General features: G+C 32.4%; 1 protein-coding gene across 2 annotated transcripts in view; it reads left to right on the top strand.

The window, feature by feature from the left end:
* Window positions 1-12,920: 12,920 nt before the first annotated feature.
* LOC132745026 (palmitoleoyl-protein carboxylesterase NOTUM-like) overlaps window positions 12,921-27,760 on the top strand; it is a 37,729-nt gene continuing 22,889 nt past the window's right edge. The window contains exon 1 of one of the 2 annotated variants that reach the window (XM_060733853.1): window positions 12,921-14,087. In XM_060733853.1, coding sequence (XP_060589836.1) covers window positions 13,819-14,087 — 269 coding nt within the window. In that variant the 5' untranslated portion in view covers window positions 12,921-13,818. The remainder of the gene's footprint in view (window positions 14,088-27,760) is intronic. The other variant, XM_060733854.1, reaches the window with a different exon arrangement.

Consider the following 27,760-nt stretch of genomic DNA (forward strand, 5'->3'; position numbering starts at 1 on the left):
GAAAATTTGTCGATTATTGTCATACATATGCCATTTCGAGCATGCGAATGTTATTGCCATATAGATATATACACTTTTGTCCTTGAATGCTCATTTGAACATTTTGCCACAAACTTACCAGTACAGTTATGGTTCTCCTTAAAGGAATACATGTTTATATAGAATATTTTATTAAATCAAAATATAATTTTAACTGTTGTTTGTAGGCATGTGAATAATGGTGCTTATTTGCGCACACGAAAACAAATACTAAATTAACCTTATATGATTTTATATATATAAGAAACAAGGAGTACCTATAAACACTGTCGGAATAGGAAAGACAATAGGAAAATATTAAAACATAATAATGAAAAATCAATTATTAACAATGTGGTTTTTCCTGTTACAAGTTATATTCTTTGATACACCCAAAACATTCTTGAAATAAAAGATCAATATAGAGAGTGAAATGTTGTTAATAATCTTTGCTTCTTTGAAAATGTTTTCTTTACATTAATCAAGAATGTCTCCGAGTTCATGTATATTTAAGATATCAATTTCATTTATTGAAGTTGCAATGATTTTTATCATCATTATCATAAACGCCATCTTGACATACGTAATTGCCACGTGCTGCGTTACTATATTTAGATTCTAATACAGCATTCATACGTTACATAGCAACATTTAGTAAGAAATGAATTATGTAAAATTCTGATCAAACTTAGATACTTCAAAAGTAATATTTGAATTATTTAATCCTAAATTAAATGTCTTTTTTGTTTTTTTTTTTCATATGGTACTTTGTCTGAGTTTTGCAGCATTAATTAAGGTACCAACGCATCATGGAGTTGAATATTGTTTATATATCTGTGCAACGCATTCATTCTTCATAACATTACAATAAGCAGTAATACACAAAGAAATATTCTTTATATAAACAACAAAAAACATGAAATGAGTCTACCTAGTAGAAAAAAGTAGATTTTTTTAAAGATTAGCTTTAACCGAGTTGGTATGAAAAACATTTGTAGCTTTAACAACAGCTTTGTTTGTCGTCAAGGTTACATTCTGGAATCGCTTTTATAGTCTAACTAAGAACAAAACCTGATAATAGAAATTCGTATAAAGACTTGTCTGATGGCACGCTATTTAACAGTTTTAGTATTTGTCTCTTTGAAATTGAGAGTATATAGATAAGAGAATGAATATTATTTTTGTGTAACCATTTAACGTACAATAAAATCATAAAGCTTCAATAATATTACACAAAATATGTCTTTAATATAATTCACTTTTAAATATAATATTCCATTTTATTGTTTTACCATTTAATACAAAGAAAATCGTACAGTTTCATATAAGTATAATGCAACATATTTTAAGCTTATCAAAACACGGTCAAAAAAACATATTGACATACATTCGCACTATTGGATTATATTATTAAAATGACAAGTTTGAATGTAAAATATTCGTGTGGCAGATCAATAAAATGTTCACTTTCATATTTTTCTGGTATTTCGGGATCATTAATTCAACCATATTTAAGTGTCGAAAATGAATACCGCTCAAGTCGGTGCTAGGGACATGAGGGATGTCGCACGTTTTCATTATCCCTCATGTACAGACTCAATTAAACCGAGTCTGCAATTATCATGTAATTTTGTTGTGATTAATGCTGACAAAGGATCACTTATTCTCCAGATTTTCAAATACTTCATGGAAAAAAGCATCATTAAATTTGAGCCGCGTCACGACAAAACCAACATAGTGTGTTTGCGACCAGCATGGATCCAGACCAGCCTGTGCATCCCCGCAGTCTGATCAGGACCCATGCTGTAAGCCTACAAACCCTATAAAAAGTAGAGAAACTACCAGTTTCTCTTCTCTACTTATCATAGGGTTTGTAAGCGAACAACATGGATCCTGATCAGACTGCGCAGATGCGCAGGCTGGTCTGGAACCATGCTGGTCGCAAACGCACTATGAGCGGATGCGCAGTCTGATCAGGATCCATGCTGTTCGCTATCAGTTTCTCTACTTGTTAAAGGGTTTGTAAGCCCTGATCAGACTGCGGTGATGCGCAGGCTGGTCTGGATCCATGCTGGTCGCAAACCAACTATGTTGGTTTGTCATGACACGGCTTAATTTTATTTAATCTGTATTTGCAAATTGCAACAGATTCACAAACTTTATGTAAAGATTGATTTGTGTTAATGGTCAAAAGCATGGTGAGATATTTATAACATAATTTTATAACATAATTGAAAAAGGATAATTTAGTAAAATATTTCCTGATGGGGGCTTTAACGGACTTCTTTATACTAATCGAGTGTTGATAATATTTGTTTATTCGGACTTAGGCAGGATTACACATTATCAGCCCTAATATTCCTGGAATCCAACATCAAGTGGTAAGGTTTTGTCTAAAGTTTATGGTTAAACTCGAAAATTGACGATATAATTACAAAATGAATTAAATTGTTAAACAAAGAGTGATAAGAAATCTAACATTATATGCTAATTTTGCTGATAAGGATAATACTGTTAAAAGTTAAAAGATGTCAGGATCGTTTTATAGAGAGCCTTGGTGATAATTACCATCATAGAGTATCTTTGACTTTGACAGTTGCTGAAATATTTTTCAAAGTTCATGAATCTTGTTTATACATATGGCTATAATAACTGTCATAAATAAGTAAATCATGATTTTGTATATTAACAAAATAAACATCTTTTAATTGTAAACCAGTGTATCAATATAATTTATCTTTCAAATATAAATATGATTATCATGAACATAACATATCACGCACATATCAAACATCTTACAATCTTTTTCATAAGAAAAAAAATGTTTATTTCAGCACAAGTTGTTTCTTCAAATAAAGACAATTATCAATTTTCAGGGTTTATATTAATCAAATCTAATGCTTCTTACATACTTCTTAAATACTATATAAATACATGTATATTACAATGATATGGTTAACTTTAGTTTGCTACATTAGAATATTACACGTTTTGAACATTAATATCAATGTTAAGTTTGACTTAAAACTACTAAAATGTTAATAAAAAAAGTCAAACAGTTTATGCTTTTTATTAATCCAAATTTAACATTACTCCCATTCTAGTATAATTCATTATCATTTTTCTTTTCATCAATAATAATTTCTTTAGTGAACCACTATAGTCACTTTTGTTGTTACCCTTAAAGCTAACAAAAACATTTTTAGTGTAATTCGTTTTGATAGAAAAGTAATTATTAAACGAGAACAGAAAAATTATAAATAAAGAAATTCCATCAGCACTTAGGTCATTCCAAAAGTTAATCGACTTTGTATTATTCGTAATAGAACAGTGATTTGTAAAGAAAGGTTTTTTTGTTTGATTTCTCATAATGCTAACGACCCAGGAGAAATTCTTTTCAGATGAAACTTAATGTAAAATATTTCAGAAAGTAACAATACAACATCATTCGGCTGTTCCCTTTGGGATTTTAGAACCGTTTGAAGTTTTATAACAATACGAGAAACAAGAAATTACTGACTTGCTATCCTCAGAACGTTTGCCAGATCTGTTGTTATTTTTGACATGGGTTTCTCCTGATCAAACAGGCCGCCTTTGATGATATCAAATGTAAATTGTCTATACTTTATCTATACTGTCATCTTTGTTGTTTCATTGTGCCATACATTATTTCGCGTTTGTATTGTGTAGTCTTTAATTAATCTTACTTTCTAGTTTGAGCGTCTGACAACCAGGAACTTATGATCAATAGAAATATATTCGTTTTAGAGTCTTAGGTATTCCGTTACGTAACAAAGGTACTTTTACATTTTACAACAGTACATTCAAACAACAACATCAACAACAAAAGCAGGATTTACTTACATCACAACGAGACGATATGTGGCAAAGTTAATCACTTGCTGAAAAAAATAGTAATAACTGGTTAGTCATCTAGAAAATTAGATGAGCCGCGTCACGACAAAACCAACATAATGGGTTTGCGACCAGCATGGATCCAGACCAGCCTGCGCATCCGCGCAGTCTGATCAGGATCCATGCTGTTCGCTATCAGTTTCTCTACTTGTTATAGGGTTCGTAAGCGAACATCATGGATCCTGATGAGACTGCGCGGATGCGCAGGCTGGTCTGGATCCATGCTGGTCGCAAACCCATTATGTTGGTTTTGCAATAACGCGGCTCATATCATAACTACAGATGCACAGAGTAGCATCTGGGGTCGACCTCCACCAGTTAAGCTGAGGAGTCGTCATATTACCAGTACTGTGCTGGTTGGTGCGGCGTAAAACCTTATCAAAATACTCTATATACATCAGTCTCACTTTTAATGAAATGGCATCAACGTGCCATATTAATTATAACCACCGTATAAAGCCATCTGCACATGTTTCTACATTGAAAACTACACAATTTTCATGTTAAAACGTTAAATTATCTTAAAGCCGGTGCTAGGGGGTGTTGACGATAATTTACACAACTCACCATTACTGTACTTAATATAACTGAATAACAGAGAGGGATACATTGCCTATCCTCCTGACATTGTCTGAAAAGTAATTGTGGTTAGTGTTATCTTCATTCTTCTGACATTTAATAATTATCATTGCTGTTCTGAAAGTATCCGAAAATATTTTTCAGGTTTTGAACCACTGTTGATCTAAGTATTTCAACGTTTATCGAACAATAGCTTTTTGCGATTCGTTTGGCAGTTAACTGTCAATGCAGACTTCAAATCTATGAATTATCACCCGTTGTGTTCCACAGTTTCTATTCAATGTATGGACATTATTGACAAATTTTTCTGTTGACTGCAAATTTAATGATCTCGTTTTTCGCAACCGAATGTAAGACATTTGCACTTCGTTTCACAGTATATGTACATGTACAAAAAATTTCACAATGGAATTCATGCTTGATGCACTCAGGGTATTTCAAATAGAATGGTCTGGAAACAGGCTTTGTAAACCCGTCTCGCTTAATTTAAACTTGTCTCGGTATATCTCGGTATAGTTTGCTATATGCAAATTATGTAAGTGCTCAAGAAAAGGGTGAAAATTAAATACAAGAGTAATCAAAGCACAGAAGGCGCTGAATTTGTTTGGGTCTCAGAATGTAAGAAAGGTGCAGGTTGTGAGATTATATGTATAGTGCCACCAATGCTTTCCAGCGTTTTAATTGTAGTAAATTGGCTATAAGACTAATTGCAACACTGATATTCAATCCAATGTTTATTTGACTTTAACAATTTGAAAAATTTACTGTTACCTTTACTGGGATTTGAACTCCAGACCTCTCGCTTCCTAAGCGAGCCCGAAAACCCTTCAGCCACGGTGAATTTATATGTGAACGGCCTGAAGAAAACCATATTATTCTAAATTAGGGCTTGTAACGACTTTAACTGTTGTTTAACACAGATGTAAATAATCCTGGAGCTTACTATAAGCATGTATATTTATAAAGAATCAAAGGGCTGCAAGTTCTGTGGTATTTTCTGATCTTTGCAATCTAAATCGTACTGTATATCTGTATGCATTTTCCTGTATTATTTTATTTTTATGTATTATAACTCATTTTGCAAGGCACCAGAGTTTGATACATACGGAATTCTGCATAACTAGAGATGCATCAAAAAATCATTTATGTTCATTTTTTACGACAGCCACACTTTATCCTTGCATATCATGGCTACTTTCTTAACAAAGACACTTAAAAAAGAATTAAAAAAAAAAAGTTTCCTCGACTGGGATTCGAACTCGAGACCTCTCACTCACAAAGCGAGCGCGTTACCACTGTACCACGGAGAAGTTATTTAAACATAGTGTGATTAACATCAAGTGATTCTAAATTTAGAACTTATGGACATTGCATTTCGGGTTTGTAATCCTTATTAATTTCGAGGTATTTTGTTCAGGATAAACTTGTTGTTTAAAATTGAAGTAAATATTTTAGCGAAAATCTTCTCGCCCAAACAGTCCGACATGTAGAATCTATATATTCCACTACTCGGTTTGTGTAGTATTCGGTAATGGACATCGCTAAAAATAGTATTTTCATTGATAAAATCATATTCATCCGCGTAATTTGTGATTGTGCATTTATTGACAATTCTATAAGCCAACGCTATTGTTTAACTTTGAATGCGTTGTAATTTGTTGGATACTTGTAACAAAATAAAATATTTCTTTCTTTTAAATCACTAGTTTTAAGCTGTTTTGAGAACTACTTGTTGTTAGGTTTGTCGTAAACTTCTGTGTCAGAGATTGAATGTCCGCTTGGTATTTACTTATTTCCGATCAGAAAATACAATAAAACAATATTAGAAATCTTCGACCATTCGGGAATTACTTTGCTTAAAAATTAATGCGCCTGTCTTTGACCATCTTTACGCAGTGATCTCCCCTGAATTTTTCGGCGTTACTGTACATACAAAAGGGAAGTAACCGCTTCAAAAAAGTGGACTACTTTCGGCATTTGCAATTAACAATATTAGACTCTGAAATTTCGCTACCATTATTTGTTTGGTCTGACGACCCAAACAAATAAAAACGAAAGTTCTAATAACATGATGTTCTTTTAAAATCTTTAAACGTGTGAAAAATATATAAATATTTCAGAAAATAATGTTTTTAGGCCATTATCTGTTGAAAAATATAGATTGCTCGCTCGGAATATTTGCCGAAAAACGGCGCCATTTTGAAAATACACAAAATTAAACATAAAATATTAGTAAATAACATCGTGCAATATTATAAAATCTTTACATGATACGATTCAATAACATTTTTTCTATGTAAAATCAATTTCTATTTTGTCATTGAACAATGCATAAAATTAAAAAAAGCCTATGAAACTCGGACCTATTTTCAAATATGAGCAGTAGATTTTTACCTTGACACCGGGAACGATAAATTTCTTATTTCATTGCAAATCTGTAAAATTGTTAGTGATAGTGTAATGCATCCAGGAATAGTTTTCAGTATTTTTTTATTGATTTAACAAAACATTAGCTTATTTCTATTTTAAAGACCCTGATGCACTCAAATGATCAAAGACACTAGACTTGCCTTATAGATTATTTAGCCTTAAATGTTTACTAAACTTTGATGACTTTCATTGGTCACAGACTCACAGCGTTCTATGAGTCCCGATATCATTATTAGATTTTTTTGTAATGCCAGATATCATAGATGACATATAAATGTTACCTTGTACATGAATAGGTATTAATAACTATAGTTTTTCTCCTGCTTATGGCCACTTAAATATTAAAACACGTCACATCCTTCAGCCCATAGCTGTAGCTGAATGCCCCTCACCATGGAAAAGAAAAAAAGAATATTAAAGATAACATAAAACCCTCTAAAATTGAGAAAATAATATCAATAATAGAAAAACCATCTTAGATGTCAGTTATCAAATCTTATTCAAGCATTATCACTTGATGACGTGTTATGCAATGCATTAAATCATTTATGCTTGTATATCAAAATTTTAAAATTATTCTTATATTAAAATTATCATGAACAATACTTTCTTACTTAGTTTCTTTATAAAATGGCATAATATAATCTTGAAAAGGAAGGAAACATAACTTGTGGCAAAAGTTTGTATTTGATAGAAATAGAAATGTAATAACTAAAAAAATCGGGTGGCCCATTTTCTTATAGACCACACACTACCGGTCTATACATCAAGTCATGAAAAAGCTGTAATGCAAATCTCTGGTAAATTTGTGAAACAAACAAAAATCTGTAAGTAAAACGAAGTAAAAAATGACAAGGATATTGTCATAAAACCAATTAATTCAAGTATATCTAAAAATGCTAGATCAATGCTACGACTTCATTATCATCGCAAAAAATCGTTCGTTTTGTTATAGACGAAAATCGTGTGACAGAATGATATCATTACATTTCCTAAAGAAGAAATCAATTTTAAAAAATTAACACAGAAATCTTTACATATCTCACAAGTAAAACAATCGTTATTACCTCACCAGTGATACATTCGTTACCGTATCTCACCAGTGAAACAATCGTTATCATATCTCACCAGCGAAACAATCGTTACCGTATCTCACCAGTGAAACAGTTCGTTACCGTATCTCACCAGCGAAACAATCGTTACCGTATCTCACCAGCGAAACATTCGTTACCGTATCTCACCAGCGAAAAAATCGTTACCGTATCTCACCAGCGAAACAATCGTTACCGTATCTCACCAGTGAAACAATCGTTATCATATCTCACCAGCGAAACAATCGTTATCATATCTCACCACTGAAACAATCGTTATCAAACCTCACCAGCAAAACAATCGTTATCATATCTCACCAGTGATACAATCGTTATCATATTTCAACAGCGAAACAATCGTTATCATATCTGACCAGCGAAACAATCGTTATCATATATCACCAGTGATACAATTGTTATCATATTTCACCTGCGAAACAATCGTTATCATATCTGACCAGCGAAACAATCGTTATCATATCTCACCAGTGATACAATCGTTATCATATCTCACCTGCGAAACAATCGTTATCATATCTGACCAGCAAAACAATCACATTATATCTCACCAGTGAAACAATCATTATCATATCTCACCAGCGAAACATTCGTTACTATATCTCACGAGTGATACAATAATATTATATCTCACCAGTGAAACAATCGTTTTTATATCTCACCAGGGAAACATTCGTTACTATATCTCACGAGTGATACAATCGTTTTTATATCTCACCAGTGAAACAATCGTTATTATATCTCACCAGTGAAACATTCGTTATCATATCTCAGCAGTGAAACAGTTGTTATCATATTTCACCAGTGAAGAAATTGTAATCATATCTCACCGATGAAGCAATATTTATCATATATCTCAACCAGCGAAACAATCGTTATCATATCTCACCACTGAAACAATCGTTATCAAACCTCACAGCAAAACAATCGTTATCATATCTCACTAGGGATACAATCGTTATCATATTTCACCAGCGAAACAATCGTTATCATATCTGACCAGCGAAACAATCGTTATCATATCTCACCAGTGATACAAATCGTTATCAATATCTCACCTGCGAAACAATCGTTATCATATCTGACCAGCGAAACAATCATTATCATATCTCACCAGTGATACAATTGTTATCATATCTCACCAGTGAAACAATCGTTATTATATCTCACCAGCGAAACATTCGTTATCATATCTCACCAGTGAAACAATCGTTATTATATTTTACTAGTGAAACATTCTTTATCATATCTCACCAGTGAAGCATTCGTTATCATATCTCACTATTGAAACATTCGTTATCATATCTCAGCAGTAAAACATTCGTTATCATTTCTCACTAGTGAAACATTCGTTTTCATATTAAACCAGTGAAACATTCGTTATCATATCACTAGTGAAACAATCGTTATAATATTCTACCAGTGAAGCAATCGTTATCATATCTCACCAGCGAAACATTTGTTACTATATCTCACCAGTGATACAATCGTTAATCTATCTCACCAGTGAAACAATCGTTATTATATCACAACAGTGATACAATCGTTATCATATTTCACCAGCGAAACAATCGTTATCATATCTCACCAGTGATACAATCGTTATCATATCTCACCTGCGAAACAATCGTTATCATATCTGACCAGCGAAACAATCGTTATCATATCTCACCACTGAAACAATAGTTATCAAACCTCACCAGCAAAACAATCGTTATCGTATCTCACCAGTGAAACAAACGTTATCATATTTCACCAGCGAAACAATCGTTATCATAATCTCACCAGTGATACAATCGTTATCATATCTCACCTGCGAAACAATCGTTATCATATCTCACCAGCGAAACAATTGTTATCATATCTCACCACTGAAACAATCGTTATCATATCTGACCAGCGAAACAATCGTTACTATATCTCACCACTGAAACAATCGTTATCATATCTCACCAGCGAAACATTCGTTACTATATCTCAACCCTGAAACAATCGTTATCATATATCACCAATGAAACAATCGTAATCATATCTCACCAGCAAAACAATCGTTATCATATCTCACCAGTGATACAATCGTTATCTTATCTCACCAGCAAAACAATCGTTATCATATCTCTCAAGTGATACAATCGTTATCATATCTCAACGGTGAAATAATCGTCATCATATCACCTGTTAAACAATCGTTATCATATCTCACCAGTGAAACAATCGTTTTTATCATATCTCACCAGTGAAACAATCGTAATCATATCTCACTAGTGATACAAACGATTGTCATATCTCACTGGTGAAATAATCGTTATCATATCACTCAAGTTAAACAATCGTTTTCATATATCATTAGTGAAACAATCGTTATCATATATCAACAATGAAGCAATCGTTACGATATCTCATCATTGAAACAATCGTTATCAGATATCACCAGTGAAACAATCGTTATCATATCTCACAAGTGTAACAATCGTTATCATATCTCGCCAGTGATACAAAAGTTATCATATCTGACCAGCGAAACAATCGTTATCATATCTCACCAACGAAATAATCGTTATCATATCACTCCAGTTAAACAATCATTTTCATATATCATCAGTGAAACAATCGTTATCATATATCAACAATGAAGCAATCGTTACGATATCTCATCATTGAAACAATCATTATCATATCTGACCAGCGAAACAATCGTTATCATATCTCACCGGTGAAATAATTGTCATCATATCTCTCCAGTTAAAATCGTTATTATATATCACCAGTGAAACAATCGTTATCATATATAACCAATGAAACCATCGTTTTTATATCTCACCAGTGAAGTAATCGTTATCATATCTCACCAGTGAAATAATCGTTATCATATCTCACCAGTGAAGTAATCGTTATCATATCTCACCAGTGAAATAATCGTTATCATATCTCACCAGTGAAACAATCGTTATCATATCTCACCAATGAAACATTCGTTATCATATCTCACCAGTGAAACAATCGTTATCATATCTCACCAGTGAAACAATCGTTATCATATCTCACCAGTGAAACAATCGTTATCATATCTCACCAGTGAAACAATCGTTTTCATATCTCACCAGTGAAATAATCGTTATCATATCTCACCAGTGAAACAATCGTTATCATATCTCACCAGTGAAACATTCGTTATTCATATTTCACCAGTGAAACAATCGTTATTATACATCACCAGTGAAACAATCGTTATCATATCTCACCAGTGAAACATTCGTTATCATAGTTCACCAGTGAAACAATCGTTATTATACATCACTAGTGAAACAATAGTTATTATCCCTCACCAGTGATACAATCGTTATCATATCTCACCAGTGATTCGTTATCATATTTCACCAGTGAAAAAATCATTATTATACATCACCAGTGAAACAATCGTTATTATACATCACCAGTGAAACAATAGTTATTATCCCTCACCAGTGATACATTCGTAATCATATCTCACCAGTGATTCGTTATCATATTTCACCAGTGAAACAATCGTTATCATATCTCACCAGGGAAAACATTCGTTACTATCAGGGAAAATATTCGTTACTATATCTCATCAATGTAACAATCGTTATCATATATCACCAATGAAACATGCGTTACTATCTCTCATCAATGAAACAATCGTTATCATATCTCACCAGTGAAATAATCGTTATCATATATCACAAAAGAAATGCTCAAAGATAAATTTACGCTAATATCTGTGTAAATGGTATCATCATACGATTTGACGAAATCAACCTTTTATTTTTATGAATTGTTTAATGTAAAACTCTTAATAGATTAAACAAGATACTGGGAAAATAGGACATTTTGGCCTGTAATTGACATAAACAGTATCGAAAATTGAGGTAGCTAACTCTGAATCCATGTTAGTTAAAATTACAGGTATACGTATAGAAATATTGGCAGAATGAAAATTTCATGAGAGAATTTATGAAAATGTTGCATTGTCTTAGAATATGATAACAAAAACATTTTAAGGAAAGACAAAGGAAGGAAGGAAGGAACGAACGAACGAACGAATATTTTATTCATGGTGATTAGAATGTTTTTAAATAACAAGTGTTTTCAAACTGAACAGTTTGGTGTAAAATAATCATGTTTTTCTGAAAAGATTTCTATTACAATTTCAGATAGCCTTTTCACAGTATTGAAGTTCTAATTTTGCACGTAATTTAAGATCTAGTTAGCACGAGCCTTAACGTGTACAGTTAAAGACTTTTGTTTCACACAGATATAAAATAAAAAGTTAATTTGAAAACGTGAAATTTAATTGATATAAGTTGGGCGTCAAAGGTATAGATAAAAGTTATATAGACATCAAGATTTTATTGTCGTTTGACAGTTGTGGCTTGAGTTTAAAACAAAATATTGTATCCGCAAAAAAGACACTGCTTTCATCTAAATACTTGAAGCTCGCAAAAAATAAGAATATTTTTTTACACGAAGACGTTTGATTGTAGTTTTATCTTAAGTTCGCAACACTTAGCCATATGTCATTAAGTGATAGTTCAACCTTTTGACTTTTTTACTGACTTAATTGATGTTTAAATATTCATAGAAATGTTGTGATTTTCCAACTAACAGAAAAATAATTACTGATCTTTCATGCTTTTCATTTTATGACGGTGGGGGAGGGAGGTAAAAAGTTTTAATTAAATGATAATAATTGATAAAAAGGTTAATACGGCGAGTGCAAATGTCAGAGTTTAGGGTATGTATACATTTGTGAATGACTTTTCTACGTATCCGAATGTACGAGTTAAAAGTCTGATTACTATCTCGAAGCTCTTTAATCTGCCTTGTTACAGGTAAATTCGCCTTTGATGTACCGCCAGTTGTGTGTATAAAATACTCGCGCTCTATATCGGCCCTAATAACTACAGAGGACCACAAAATGTGTTTAACTTAACTTTTGAACGTACGTTTAACACCGGCAGAACAGGAGAGATGTGTGAAGTGTCTTTAATTTAGGGTGTGACTTAACTTAAAAGGCGGTGCTAAGGGGTTTAAGCTTAAATACAATTTAAACTGATTGAAGACGGAAAGGACGAAAAAATCGAAAAAGTTAAGCATTTAATCTCTACACTGATACTATTATTGGAATAAAAGAGAAGAATTAAGCTTAATGTTCTTACACAAATTAATATTGAATGAATAAAAAAACACGCACACCGGAAAAAAATACAAGGGAATTTATTACATATTTCAAAACATACGTTATTTATACTCTTCAATAAAATATAGCGGATTTTGTACAATTTTTTATATTTTTTTTTAATATTATAACTTAAATTAGGAAGGATCAATATAAAGATGACAATTTAAAATATTGAAGACAAAAAAATGAAAACATTTTGGAAGTAATGCAATGTGAAATACTAACAAAGTGGACATAACATATCTGGGATAAAATAAATCGTACAACTTTAATTGACCAACCAAAAGGGTAATGATAAAAACACGGAATTATATAGGTGTTATAGTAAATAGAAAAAAGCATGGATACATTTGCAAAAGACACTAAAACATTTCTACTATATCTGTGTTCTAACACGTGGACGTAATTCTCATCTCAGAAAAGCAAATTGTAACCTGAAATTACATTCAATCTGTGGACATCTAAAAGCTCTCAGCTGATGGTCAATTTGTTAACAGGGCTTAAAAGCTGACGCGAGCAAAATGACAATAGGTTCTGTGTCATAACAGACATTTTAATAAGAAGATGACTGTCGTAGTGCTACTTTTATGGATATATGGGGCTTGTGTTACGGTCATGGCATTCTCATACTCAAATAACGACCACAGGGCTTCTAATGATATAAGTTTGGATTTTGAGCATTTGGAACGCTTAGGACAGACGGACAGTCTTATCAAAGCGTTGAAAGATATTGCACGGAGTTCACACGATTGTGGTGTACGGGATGTACCGAAATTACGGCGTAAATTCCTTACTAACGATAGTGTCACGTGCAATGATGGCTCGCCTGCAGGGTAAGCGACGTTTTCATTGATGTTTTTGTTTTTTGTTTCCTTTAATTGTCTTATTAAGGTTGTTGTACACCGTGTTTTTAAATGTATAACTGTTATATATATATATATATATACACCAGTGTTTAAATTTTAGAATTTATTTCACTAGTTGTGATGCTGCCTTAATAAATTCTTTCCAAACAATAAGCAATGACAATTTTTAACAATTTTAAACAGACAACTTAACAAGAATTTTTTGCGGTGCTTAACTTGGATGAAAAAAGTTGACAAAGCTCTTAAATCGTACTTGAATTATTCTTAATTACTCTTACATCTTATTTTTTTTGTAAATAAAAGAAAGATAATGATTTAAATTAAAAGATAAAGTCTGTGAACTTGTTATAAGCAGAGCTTTAATCATTGTCGTGATTGAAGAATGTAGAGTAATAGCAATAATGATAGGAAAGATTTATTTCAGTCTTATATTCTATATAAAAAATATACGGCCTAATTGCACCCCTTATCATTTTGATAAACAAATAAGTGTTAATCTTAAATACGTCACCGGAGTAGCGAAACTATACATTTAATATATTTTGACCACTGGTCAGATTATCCCTAATCTTGAAAACTCTTGAAAATTAATTATTATTGTTGGAAATTGACCATCGCTGCCACGATTAAAAGACAACAACAACAACAACAAATGATGCGATTTTCTTTGACCACTGCTTCAGTACACGTGCGATTAAAAACAATTGTTGTTATTTGATCACTGCTATGTCTGGTCATCTCTGTATAAAAGTAATTGGCGTGACTTGACCTTTGTCCTGTCCTGTCTCTCCATTGGTTATTAAGTACTGGTATTATGACGACCAGTATTCTTTAATTGAATAATCAAATTTGATAATTAATTGTTTAAACACTTATGTTTATTTCCTAACCGTAACAAATGTCATTTTTCTGTCCGTAGTATATGTATATGTCATATACATGTATTATGATAATATGTCCATTTGATATATGACCAGTATGGTGTACGTAAATTGACCACAATCACAAAATATTATCATGGAAAACAAAAAGTTGTACGAGTTGACCAATGTGCACTAGACCATCCCAGCACTATCTTAAATGACAAATTGGTACTGAGAAATTTTCTCTGCGATATATCTAAAAGTAGCGCGTTTGAACTAAATTTACGTTCCCTTTGATGTTGAACGGTGTATGTCAGTTTTACTGGTGGTTGTAGGAAAAACAAGTCATAGTATGAAATACCAGAAAGATGCCTGATTAACTAACTATCAGCTGCCTTCTGTTTCGATACAGGTAACCTGTAAATAAGCGAAATTGTAACAATAATTTGTAACTGTTTCCAACATATATTGGAAATAAATCAAATTCTCTGTTTGATTGAAATAGGGCTTTTGAATTATAAATTCGAGAAGATTTAGTGTTTAAAGGCCCAGGTCGACGTAGAATCTTAATGCATAATGTCGGGTGATGTTTAAAGATACAGTGTAACCGCTGTATAGCAACACCTCTTGGGAGTCAAAGAGATATATATAAGACTTACGTTTGTGACATGTTCGATATAGAAATATTTCGTCATTTGCCTTACGTCAGTATGTTTAGAAAAACAAACGAAATTTATTTCATTCTGTATACATATCGAGGGTTGACAGCAAACTGCAGTAAGTTATATGAAATAAATAAGGACTTACAGCTGTTTTGCGTTCATCCATCGATATATAAAACAACGTCTGCGTATTACAGCATTAATTTACGCAAAAACGTTTCATATTTGTTTTCAAATGCACGTTTAACATCACATATTTAAACGCAAAAAGAAATTTTGTTCGCATATTTTGCATACACACTGTATTGGTATGTTTAGACAACGAATCGAATTATTTTATCACATTATTTTAAGGTCCGGAAATAATTCGGTCAGTGTCCTGATACGGGTCAGTGGCACATTTAATGCGTATAAATTTATTCCTTTAAGTATAAACTTGGTTAAACATTGGTTAATTTTGATATGGTAAAAATCAGCAAATTTTTCGATGTTAACATTGGAAAGCAACTGTACCAGTTTTTAGCTGTGCCTCAATCAACCCACTTTTGATAATTTGACATAATAAACATCAATAATTAAAAACCGTTATATCCTTAGTTTGATGCATCAATCTAAAAAGGTTTGTCACGTTCTAAAAGGTTTGTCACGTCTTTATAAATGGATTTTTAACGGGTTTTTCTAAATTGGATAGGTAACTTTTCTCACTTAAAAGGGTTTGTCACGTGCTCTTCTGATAACATTTGCCCTCTATATTTCTGAAAAGATGTGCCGCATATGTCTTTCTAGGGTTTGTCACGTTTTTATTATAAAGGTTTGTCATGTTTTTTTACATATAAGAGATTGTGACGTTTTTTATATTTTAGGGTTTGTCACGTTTTTTATAAATGAGGGTTTGTCACGTTCCTCTTAAATATAAGGGTTTGGGACCTTCTTTTATATAAAGGGTTTCTCACGTTCCTTATATGTTAGTGTTTGTCACGTTCCTTTAAATATAAGGATTTGTCACGTTTCTTTATGTAGAAAGGTTTGTCACGTTCTCTTATATATAAAGGTTTGACACGTTCTTTTATATATAAGGGTTTGTCACGGTCTCTATCTGAAAGAGCTTATAACGTTCCTCTTTCTTAACGGGATCGCCATATCTTTTTCCTAATAGGTTTTGTCACAATGCAAATGTTATAAAAAATAGTTCTCCAGTTATTTTCAAATTTCATCATCAGTAAACATTTTAATCTCTGGTGCATATCGCAAATTTGCAACATTTAACATAAAATAAAAATCCAAACGCTTTGTTGTTCTTATCTTGTGATGAATTCATTTTACTTCAGTATGTTTTTCGACAATGATTAAACGCCAGACATATTTCTATGACAGATATAATAATTTATATATAATACAAACGTGAAATGACCTTTGTTTAAAGCCATGCAAGAATTCATATAATATTTACGTATGAACCTTTACATGAAAGAACGCAGCGATGAACATCAATGAATACTATGCGTGTATAATTTGTTTATTTGTTTGTTTTTGTTCTAATCTTTTGATGAGGGCCAGATATTTCAAATAAATTTTTTCTACCTACATAGCACGTTACTGGAATCTGATTTAGACTTTGAACCACTTCGAGCAACTCTGAGTAAAAATCATGCCAGGGACCTTGAATGCGTTCTTCGAATCTATACGTTCAACCTTATATTTTTGTATAACTTTGATTATAAGTACTCTTTATACAAGCAATGTAGCTATAACTTAGCCTGAGTAAGCAATTAAAGTTATTGTACTCTTTATGCAAGCCTGGGAAAGCAATCAAAGTTAATATTTTCTTTATGCAAGCCAGGTGTTTATTATTCAGCCTGATAAAAAATACTCTTTATACAAGCAATGTAGCTATAACTTAGCCTGAGTAAGCAATTAAAGTTAATGTACTCTTTATGCAAGCAAGATAGCTATATATAAGCCTGGGGAAGGAATCAAAGTTAATATTTTCTTTATGCAAGCAAGGCGTTCATTAATCAGCCTGAGCAAGCAATTCAAATTAATGTACTCTTTATATAAGGCAGCTCTAAATAAGCCTGAGTAAGAAATTCAAGATAAATACTCTTCATGCAAGCAAGGTATCTATAAATATGCTTGAGTAAGCAATAAAGTTAATATACTCTTAACACAAGCAAGGTATGTCTAAATACGCCTTATCAAGCAATCAAATTTAATATGCACTTTATGCAAGCAAGGTATGCCTTAATAAGCCTAGGTAAGCAATCAAAGTTAATGTTCACTTTACGCAAGCAAGGTATCTATAAATTCCCCTGATTAAACAATAAAAAGTATATCGACTCTTTATACAGGCAACTTTATACAGGCAAGGTATGTCTAAATAAGCCTGAGTAAGCAATTCACGTTAATTACTTTTTATGCAAGCAGTGTATCTCTAAATTAGCCTAGAGTAAGCAATTCAAGTATACATTTTCCTATATTTTGTACGAAGAACAATTATAAAAAAGATATGTTATTAATATGCAATTAAAAGAACACAATTCAAAGAACGAAACAGAATGTAAATCAATAGTTTATTGTACAAGTAAGTTAATAAACAAAAATGTTATGTATGTCAGTCAATGTACAAATGTCTTATGTACAAGATACCTGATACTCAATACTCAATATTCACGGGTGCTATGTATAAAGCATTCAATGTACAACTAGGCTATGGCATTCAATGTACAAATAGGCTATTGCATTTAATGTACAAATAGGCTATGGCATTCAATGTACAAATAGGCTTTGCAATTACAAATAAAACATTGTACAAATGGGATATGTAAAAGAGTACAGGTAACAATGTACAAATGTCCAATGTACAAGTAAGTCAATTCATGGCCAGGCTTTGTACAAAAAAGACGATGTACAAATGGGCTATGTACGAGCAAGAACATGTACAAATGTGATATGGGAAAAAATATGTACAATATACAAATGACCTATGAACAAGTAAGGCCATGAACAATTGTACTTAATTTGGTCAGTCACCTTTGTGAAGGCTTTTATTGTATAAAGTCGTAATACATTTTGCTTAATTCGTTGTTTACAGATTCTATATATGAGAAGTACTAGTACCTATGGTGGCATATTTCCTGCCACCAGATAACCATATAACTAACTAGTTAATTAAGAGGTTAATTAGTTACGTAACTAGTTAACCTCTAAATTAACTAGTTAGTTATGTGGTTAACTAGTTACGTAACTAGTTATTTTTTCAATAGATAAAAGATCATAACGGGAAATAAATGCATGTTAGTGCCTACAACTGCCATCCTTTCATTATTTTACAAGCTTAATATTAAGTGGTTAACTAGTTACGTAACTAGTTAACCTCTTAATTAACTAGTTAGTTATATGGTTATCTATAAATATAAATATATATTTACGACACGAGATACCAATATTAAATATATTGCTGTGAATAGTTGTATGGTTACAAGTATATTCCATGTAATGATAAATTTTACTAAAGTAAAATCCTATTAATGATATTATTACTGAATAAAGCAGTCATTGAGGTTACCTAAAGTGCACTGTTTGCATATGTAATAAGGTCACTTTAATGTCAATTAAGACCATTTCAATATACAATGCAGTAGTAGATTTTTTTTTATAATTTTGATCGTATACTTGAATGTTTATAACAGTTGAATGAGAAAAAATACCACTGGGCGTATGCCACACATTTGCAGAATCATATACTAGTATTGGTAATCAGCATGCTCTTAAGTCTCCCCTAGGTTAATGAATCTATTATAAATTTAGGCAAACATACAAAAAAATATGTTATTTGCAACCGTATCTATAAGGCCAATTAGTTTGGTACACCATTGTTGTGGTGTTGTTAAGAAATGGTGCGTAAGTGGCTGCTTAATAAAGGTGGTATCATACCGCGCCTTGTGGACAAGTGGTTTTTTGGCAATATTAAAAATTTACTTCATTCAAAAAACCAAAGTCTTATTTATTTTGGCGCCAAAATCAAGTAGATTAGGAACTGTAAAAGCGCCGACAATTGTCCAGATTTACAAACAATCCGAATCTTAAACATAACAGTAATCGTTTTAATGCTGAACCATTTAACTTTCACGCCATAGCTTTGTAAGCATTAATTTTTGGCTAAATTACAAATTTGATTACATTTGGGTTAGCATAACGCCATTTCATGTATTCAGCGCTGCTTGTGTCACATATACAAGTAAATCACTTATACAAGTAATATGTGTATGGAACTATTATTAACGTCGTATATACCTTGAATACCTATATTTCGCACTCATAGGTATTAAGTATTGCCAATACTTAGATCAATGTACCTTTTGTTTCGTTAACAAAACTTGCTTACATTGACACTGCTTTCCGCCATATGTTCAAATAATTATTCTATAAATGAAGGACAAACTCGTGGATACTAGTTATGTTTTGTCTTAGCTGATTAAGTGAGGGATAATATTAAAATTTACATTGCATGTTATTTTATTACGTTTATAACGTAAAAAAAATCTACATTATAGAACAAGTGTTGATAAGATAATAATCATTTACACAAAAGAATAAATTCAAAATACACGTCAGAGGAAAGCCGTTGTTTCCTTGGGCAAAAACTTTACATTCGTTGCTTAGAACTATTTGGTTCCAGGAACGGATTCGAGAGTGTTTCAATAAGCTTATAGCTTCCAACATAATCGAACTAAAATAAATTCATGTAAACTTAACTAACAACTTAAAGTTTATGTGAAAATCTATGATGATTTCCACCAAAAAATACTTTGTACGTATCCTCCTAGAGGCCATAGGACCGCCAATCGCTGAGGACAATGAGTCGCAAATCTAAGAGGTAAAAGAAGTGCCAATCCTTAAGGCCAAAGAACCGCCAATCGCACAGACAACAAGCAACGTTAATACATGTTTTCTTGTTTATTTACAAGCTACAAATGCGTATGAAGTTTGATCAAACTAGCATTGCGAGGAGATATTTACTACACTAACATTGTTAAAATGATTAAACGAAGGTACATAACATTCTCGTATTCAGTGCAAACAAATAGTATAGTAAACATAAAGGTGAAAATAGAGGCGACAATGAAGTACTCAACTTCAAAAAGTAAACACAGCTTTGATGTCCAGATTAGATAGATAGTGTACCATCTTTGATGATAAACCGTGAAATAATGGAAATCGAGTGTACAATTAATGTGTTCATTTATATAGGACCCCGTTAGTATATATACAATCTAGTTTGTGATATCAGGTCTTGTCAAACAGCGTTTGAAGACACTGTTATATTCAAACATATGGTAAACTAAATATCACTTAATATGCAAAACGTTCTAAATTTCACAGAGAATATTTACATTATGATTAAATAATTAAAAATTAAACCAGGGTAGGGTGTAGAAATTGAAATTAATTAGCCACTTTCTTATATATCAAAAGGGATGGCGATTTCTTTGATGATATTTTTATCAGGACTTTCTGTTGTTGTTGTTTTTTTTAACCAATGTATTAATTATTTTACTGCCTTCGACTTGAAGTATATACATGTAGTGAAAATACAAGGCTTAAATAAAACTTAGGGAACTGGTAAGCTGAAATGAAACTTTACCGGACACAGTGGTGGAGGCTGATGTCAAAAGGGTAGCATTGTCCTACAGATAAATGAGCCGCGCCATGCATAACCAACATAATGCGTTTGCGACCAGCATGGATCCAGACCAGCCTGCGCATCCGCGCAGTCTGATCAGGATCCATGCTGTTCGCTTACAAACCCTATAACAAGTAGTGAAACTGATAGCGAACAGCATGGATCCTGTTCAGACTGCGCGGATGTGCAGGCTGGTCTTGATCCATGCTGGTCACAAACCAATTATGTTGGTTTTGTCGTGACGCGGCTCTAATGTTTCTGCCTCTGAACCCATGAATCTTGTGTCCAGTCGTGTTTCCTCATATGGTACCATCACTAGTTAGTTCCGAGACGTGAACTTGTGAGTGGTTTGAAAAAAAATAGAAATTGTCGAGCTTAGAAAAATAATGTTTCAATAAACTTCAAAACCACCTCTTCAAAGGGGACACGTTTTCACGCACTGCTTCATTTTATTGAGATCATTTGTTAACCGTACAGGATTACACATATAAAACAATATAAGTAAGGTACTGTAATGGTAAATATTCAATAGTTTTGTTTATTGTCCAGTCTTTTTCAATTCAAAAATAAAATTATTTCTTCCATTCCATTAGTCTTGTTGTCGTTTGAAATTCAAATATGAAGAAGCTTTAGAAATAGGTAACATAGGTTTGCAGTTCAGCTCAGGCCTTTTATACATAATGAACAGTTGGACATCCGAGATCTTTTGCAGCGCTACACATAAAAAGTGTCCGCACGTCCCTAATAGTGGTTGTTGTTGCTTCAACCCCAAGAAAAGGAAGAGAGATTGTCAATATGCGAGCCTATGCATAAACACTTACACCCCAGTTACACAGAGCCATCGGTGATTGATCGGTAGTTTTTTTAGCCAAATTATGGAGTGAACCGATGACAACGTATTTAACACCGATATCACCTATTGGTCACCTGTTTTCCACCTATCAACTGCTATTGGGGAAAGATAAGTTTCATCGGTGAAAAATTACCGATTGGGATTTTTAAACACGTTTAAAATTCTCGATCGGTGAAAATATTTTAAAAATAACCGACGGCAACCTATATCACGAGATATGCAAGCTCTTAATCACCGATATCGCCGATCGGACAAAGATAACCAAATATGAATCACCGGCCATATCTGACGGAAAGTGTTTAACCACTGATGACTAGCTATCAAACACCGATTAATCAGCGTTACGCCCGATTTAGCTCCGATTTACAAACGATAAAAACCAAAAGTATTTCAGCATTTAATCATCGACCCATTCCCGTTTGAGTTTGCTTTCTGTCACCGATGGCCGTTTACACAGAAAACCAGAAATAAAATCACGCATGACAACCGATCATAACAGCGAGTAAATTTAAAATTAAATGACCGATTGGGGACCGACCGTCTGTGTAACTGGGCCCTTAACAATACTATTATATTTGTTATGTAAGAATCTGATATAGAAAATTGCACCAATATGGCAGGGGCCTGCTTGCTTGCTTGTTTGTTTGTTAGAAAAAAAATTGTTTACGTGTATTTTGTTGTTGTTTACATTCAATAACTTTTCAGTTCTGGAACCAAACAACTTAAAATAACTTATATTTGACCAAAGGATAGTTGAGACCTTGACATGTTACCGCACAAGAGAAGGGATAGTTGTTTATTTCAAAGACGTTGGTTCTCGATAATTGAAATTATCGTAGAATGGTCTTATTATCACATTTCGTCTCAATTGATCTTGAACTTGTAAAACTTGACAAGATTGATTAGCGAATGAGCAATGTGTGCGTGTTCGCTACATTAGTACGGAACTCATATTCATAAAATATCATAGGTTAAAGTTTCTTCGTGTATTGATACATCAATAGGTTACTTAAAATTTATATAACTGATATATAAATGTAGATAAAGCGTGTATCATTACAACGTGCTTGTTTTCCTTCCTTTGGAATGTACATGTAACACTTATGACAGAGTCCGATTTTGGGCACATTCCGGTGAGCAATCTTGATTGGTAAATTTACATTTTCTAGCACGAACGCTCGTACTAATTTGTTTAATATTTTTGGAAAAAAACTAAATTTGGCGATAAATGTTATAGCTCTACATTCACAGTGTTTCTATAATATGTTTCTATAGTCTGAAAAGAAAATATTTTAGCGAAAGGTTAACGCACAAGGTTTTAATGAGATTACAATATAAATTAAATTATAAAACGTTACGTACCAATATATTCAGTGTAAGTACGTGTGTACTTTGGTATGATAAAATCACCACAACGGTTTTCACCAAATTTTACTTGTTGGTTACTATGTTCAAATAGCTCATTGTGGTTGAAGTGTTGCCTTTTAAGGCTTAGGGTATCAGAAGTGTAGCCACCGTTTATCCCTGCGTGATCGTAAGAGGCGACTAGAATTACTGGAGTCTATGGATCTCTTAGCTTCAGTAGGTGGGTGGATTTGACCCCTGGTATTGCTTTAAGTTTGTAACACCCGAGGTTAGCCTGCTTCGGCGCCACATGATCTAAATTGTGTTAATGCGCCGTAAAACCAAACAAAAAGAAACAAATGTTCAAAAAGTCCAATAAGCGACAAATTATGGGAAACTGTGACAAACTTGGAACTCTAAAGTAAGGACGACGTGTTCATTCTTTTGCAAACATACTTATCGACCAATACATCTGCCTTTAGCGGCTCGGCTCCCTCGATAACATCTTAGTTTGATAACGACGGACGAAGGTGTTTCCCCTTCACAACATGATGGTATGTAAGTGTTACAAACAACACATTCTGGTGCTTTCACTCTCAAGACACATACATGTACATAGGATAATAAACATCTCAAATGTATTTCAAAATTGTCTGATGCATATCACCGGGTAAAAATACCTAATTTTATTGCTACTTGTAATAATATCGCCTTTTTTTAATTTCATCTCCATTTTAATCAAACAGATTGCATGTTTCGGTCTAATTTTTTTCTCACTGACTTGTTTTTCTAAATTTGTTTCCATTCTTTTTTAACTACAGCACGGATTGTGATCGGACGGACTCAGTTCGTATCCATTCATCTTACACTTAAATCTGTTTTTTTTTTCTTCATATGAATGGACTGTTTTCACATGAACTCTAATTAAAAATTACCTATGGTAGAAAAAAATATCCCGATTTTATTTTTTTGAATGAAGAAACATAGTATGATTTTACTTTTGTAAAAGTTCTTAATCTACGAACTAAAGTCTGAATGGCCTAAAGGGCAAATAATGATTTACTTAACTTTAAATGTTATAATATAAAAGGGTTATTCGACACAGTAATTATCTATTTACGAAACTAGGAAGGGTACATATTTACAAAAACTGTCAGGAGTATCCCGAATGAATCGCGTGCTTATTATAATCAATTCAGACATACTCCACTCTTAATTGGAAAAATTAAGATTTAATATATTGTGAACAAAGGGTTATTTACGTGGCTAAGTACCTTAAACGGAATAAAATTCAAAATAAACACTTTCGTATTTACTGAAACCTGATCTTAAATTAAATACATTAAACCTTTCATTAGACAATTTCTTAAAACCGCACCCATGAAAATGAATTGCACGAGCTATTTATAAAGGGTCTTAAGAGCCTTTGTTTCAGATAATGTTGCTTCGAGTACTTCATATATTGAAAATTACTAAGAGTAAATTACATATAGTAATAATCATTGAAAAAAACAGGCTGTACCCTTACAAATGATCGAGCAAAATATATCATATGTAAATAAATAAAAGGGAAATAATAGACCTTTGTCCTAAAGTGGTGTCAGTAGTGATAGAAGATGAAAAAAATTGCTTAATAAGCATTTTAATATGTAAAGAAAGAAAGTAAAATAGAATAACAGTTCAAAGAGGACGCGCCCAATGAGAAGTTCATTGAAAACAGCAGGTTTCGCTCTTATTCGGGATTATTTGTTTTGCACTAAAGTAGTCCTAGGGTTAAATATCCTAGACGGCATTGTCCTAGAAACATGAATTCGATCACGTTTACAGGAAGAAATAGGAAACATTATTTTTTCCTGTTGGAACAGATTTTGTCACAAGCATTCTTGTAGTCTGACAAGTGGCCATCCTAGGGCATTGTTTTGTTGGGTTTTTTTGTTGTTGCTTTGATGTTGTTGTTTTTGGTTTTTGTGTGTGCTTTTTTGTTGCTGTTGGTGGTGGTGGTTGTGGTCGTCGTCGTCGATTGTCGATCATTACTTCAAGTTTTCCTCAAAGTTTGTTAAAAAATCTTTCACAAGAAGAGCGAACGTGATTTCAGAGATTGTCGACATTATTACGACAACGTTCACGAATTTAGGCAACAAAAACACAAACGTATATAACAGAAACATATGGTTTACTTTCACCTCGAAACAATTACAAAAAACGAGATCAAAGGAAGACATGAAGACTGCTGCATTCTAAAATGACATTATCCGTTTGCTTTGGCACACAAATTAATAAAAGTATATTTCATGTTTTGAATAAATTAAACCACATACACACTGTTACAATGTATCACTGCCTTATTTATGTTACGTGGTGCGAGCATGCGCATTTATCACTTGCTTTGTACAATGTAACCTATTGACTCTTCTTTCATTTGTTACATCAAAATTGTCTTAAATATGACAGTACTAACGCTTTTGTATTTTCATTTCGCTCTTCTTATCTATTTATTTTGATACCTTTCCGTTAAAAGCGGCACTTTCCACTCAAGATGAAGTGAAGGTGACATGAGAGGACTGAACGGTTGTAAATTTATGTAATGTGCTGAATCCTTTCATTTTAAAAGAATTGGTCACTTGATGGAAATAAATCTTTGTAGCCTTTTGTAATCAAAAGAAATGGGACTATGCAATTTAATCATAAATGAAAAACCTTTTTGGTGTCATAAAACCATTGTGTACGTAGTTCTTTGGCTCAATCAAACTAAATCTGCAACATTTTCAATTTCGTCGTTCATATAGTTGATAACGGATTCCGTTTCCCTTCAAACTTTAAATATACATATGGCTCTTCCTTGGCGATTTGTCCCCCCCCCCCCACCTCCGCTCCCCGCCCCATCCCCAGCATTTTATCACGTGATTTATAGAATCTAACATTCGCTGTTAATTCATTAAATACTTACCTAGAATTATTCTCAGAATTGTCACTAACCTCGCTAGAGGCTCGCTTAACAACCCTTTCAGACTCGTTTAAAATACCAAAATTTAAGTAAAATGAAATCTTGTGAAATATCTTATACTAGCTATTACAGGTTTGTTGGCCAACAACATTGAATATAAATGCATTACTTATATAGTTACATTACCAAAACTGTACATTATATATTATGAGTACTGTTTAACAGTGAAACCAAACCAATAAAGAATAAATAAAAAAAAAATAAAAAAGCAGATCTAAATATAAGATATGAAAACATAATTTAATTTAGGATCCAGTCTTATATGAATTAAGTACTTATTCTAGGCCATTTATACTACATGTATTCCATTTTTTAGATATTCTTTTTTACGTTTTTCAAGTATTCTATATTTCTATGATTAAAACTTTTCGTCTTCTTCTTCGCATGTATTTTTATTTAGATTGTAATGAGTTGAAAGTTTTAATGGTTTTATCATCTATTTATCTATCTTCATCAACATCATTATCATCATCATCATCAACACCACCATCATCATCATCATCATCACCACCATCATCATATTTTTTATTATTATCATCATCATCAGCAGCAGCAGCAGCGGCATCACACGCATCTTCATCATCAAGATATTGTTTAACTGATATAATAATGTTTTATTCTGGACTTACAAAATAACACAGGTGTTATGCAAGGAAGTGATCTTTAACTAATGTTGTTGTCATACATAGTGTTATCTTAATTTTCGTTATGCATTTGCGTTTAAATTTCAGAAATAAATAAATGAAATAAAATAAAATAAAATAAAATAAAAATAAAATAAAAAATAAAATAAAATAAAATAAATAAATAAATAAATAAATAAATAAATAAATAAATAAATAAATAAATAAATAAACAATAACACGTTATCTTATATTTCTATCCCTAAAACAAAATTTAACAGTCAGCGCTATAATATTATTCTTCCGTATCGTACCGGATCGGGCGGATGTCATACGTGCGTGTATATCATATTTGGTCTTCATTCATAAATTAGAAGTCAAGAGCCAAAAAGCGTTTAATGTACTTTGACAGAGAATGACTGAAAACATTAAAACAATCTTTTGAACTGTTGATATCAAAGTAATCATATGTTTCCAGGACCTTTGAGTGTAATATTAGATTACACTAATACATTTGGATAAACATATTCCCTTTAGTATTCACAAATAGACGTATTTAAGTTTCGCATTTGATTATACATTAACAAGTTAAATCTTTAATCCCCCTC

The sequence above is a fragment of the Ruditapes philippinarum genome, unplaced genomic scaffold, assembly GCF_026571515.1.
Source record: "Ruditapes philippinarum isolate M1 unplaced genomic scaffold, ASM2657151v2 ctg1553_1_1_1_1, whole genome shotgun sequence".
Taxonomy (NCBI): domain Eukaryota; kingdom Metazoa; phylum Mollusca; class Bivalvia; order Venerida; family Veneridae; genus Ruditapes; species Ruditapes philippinarum.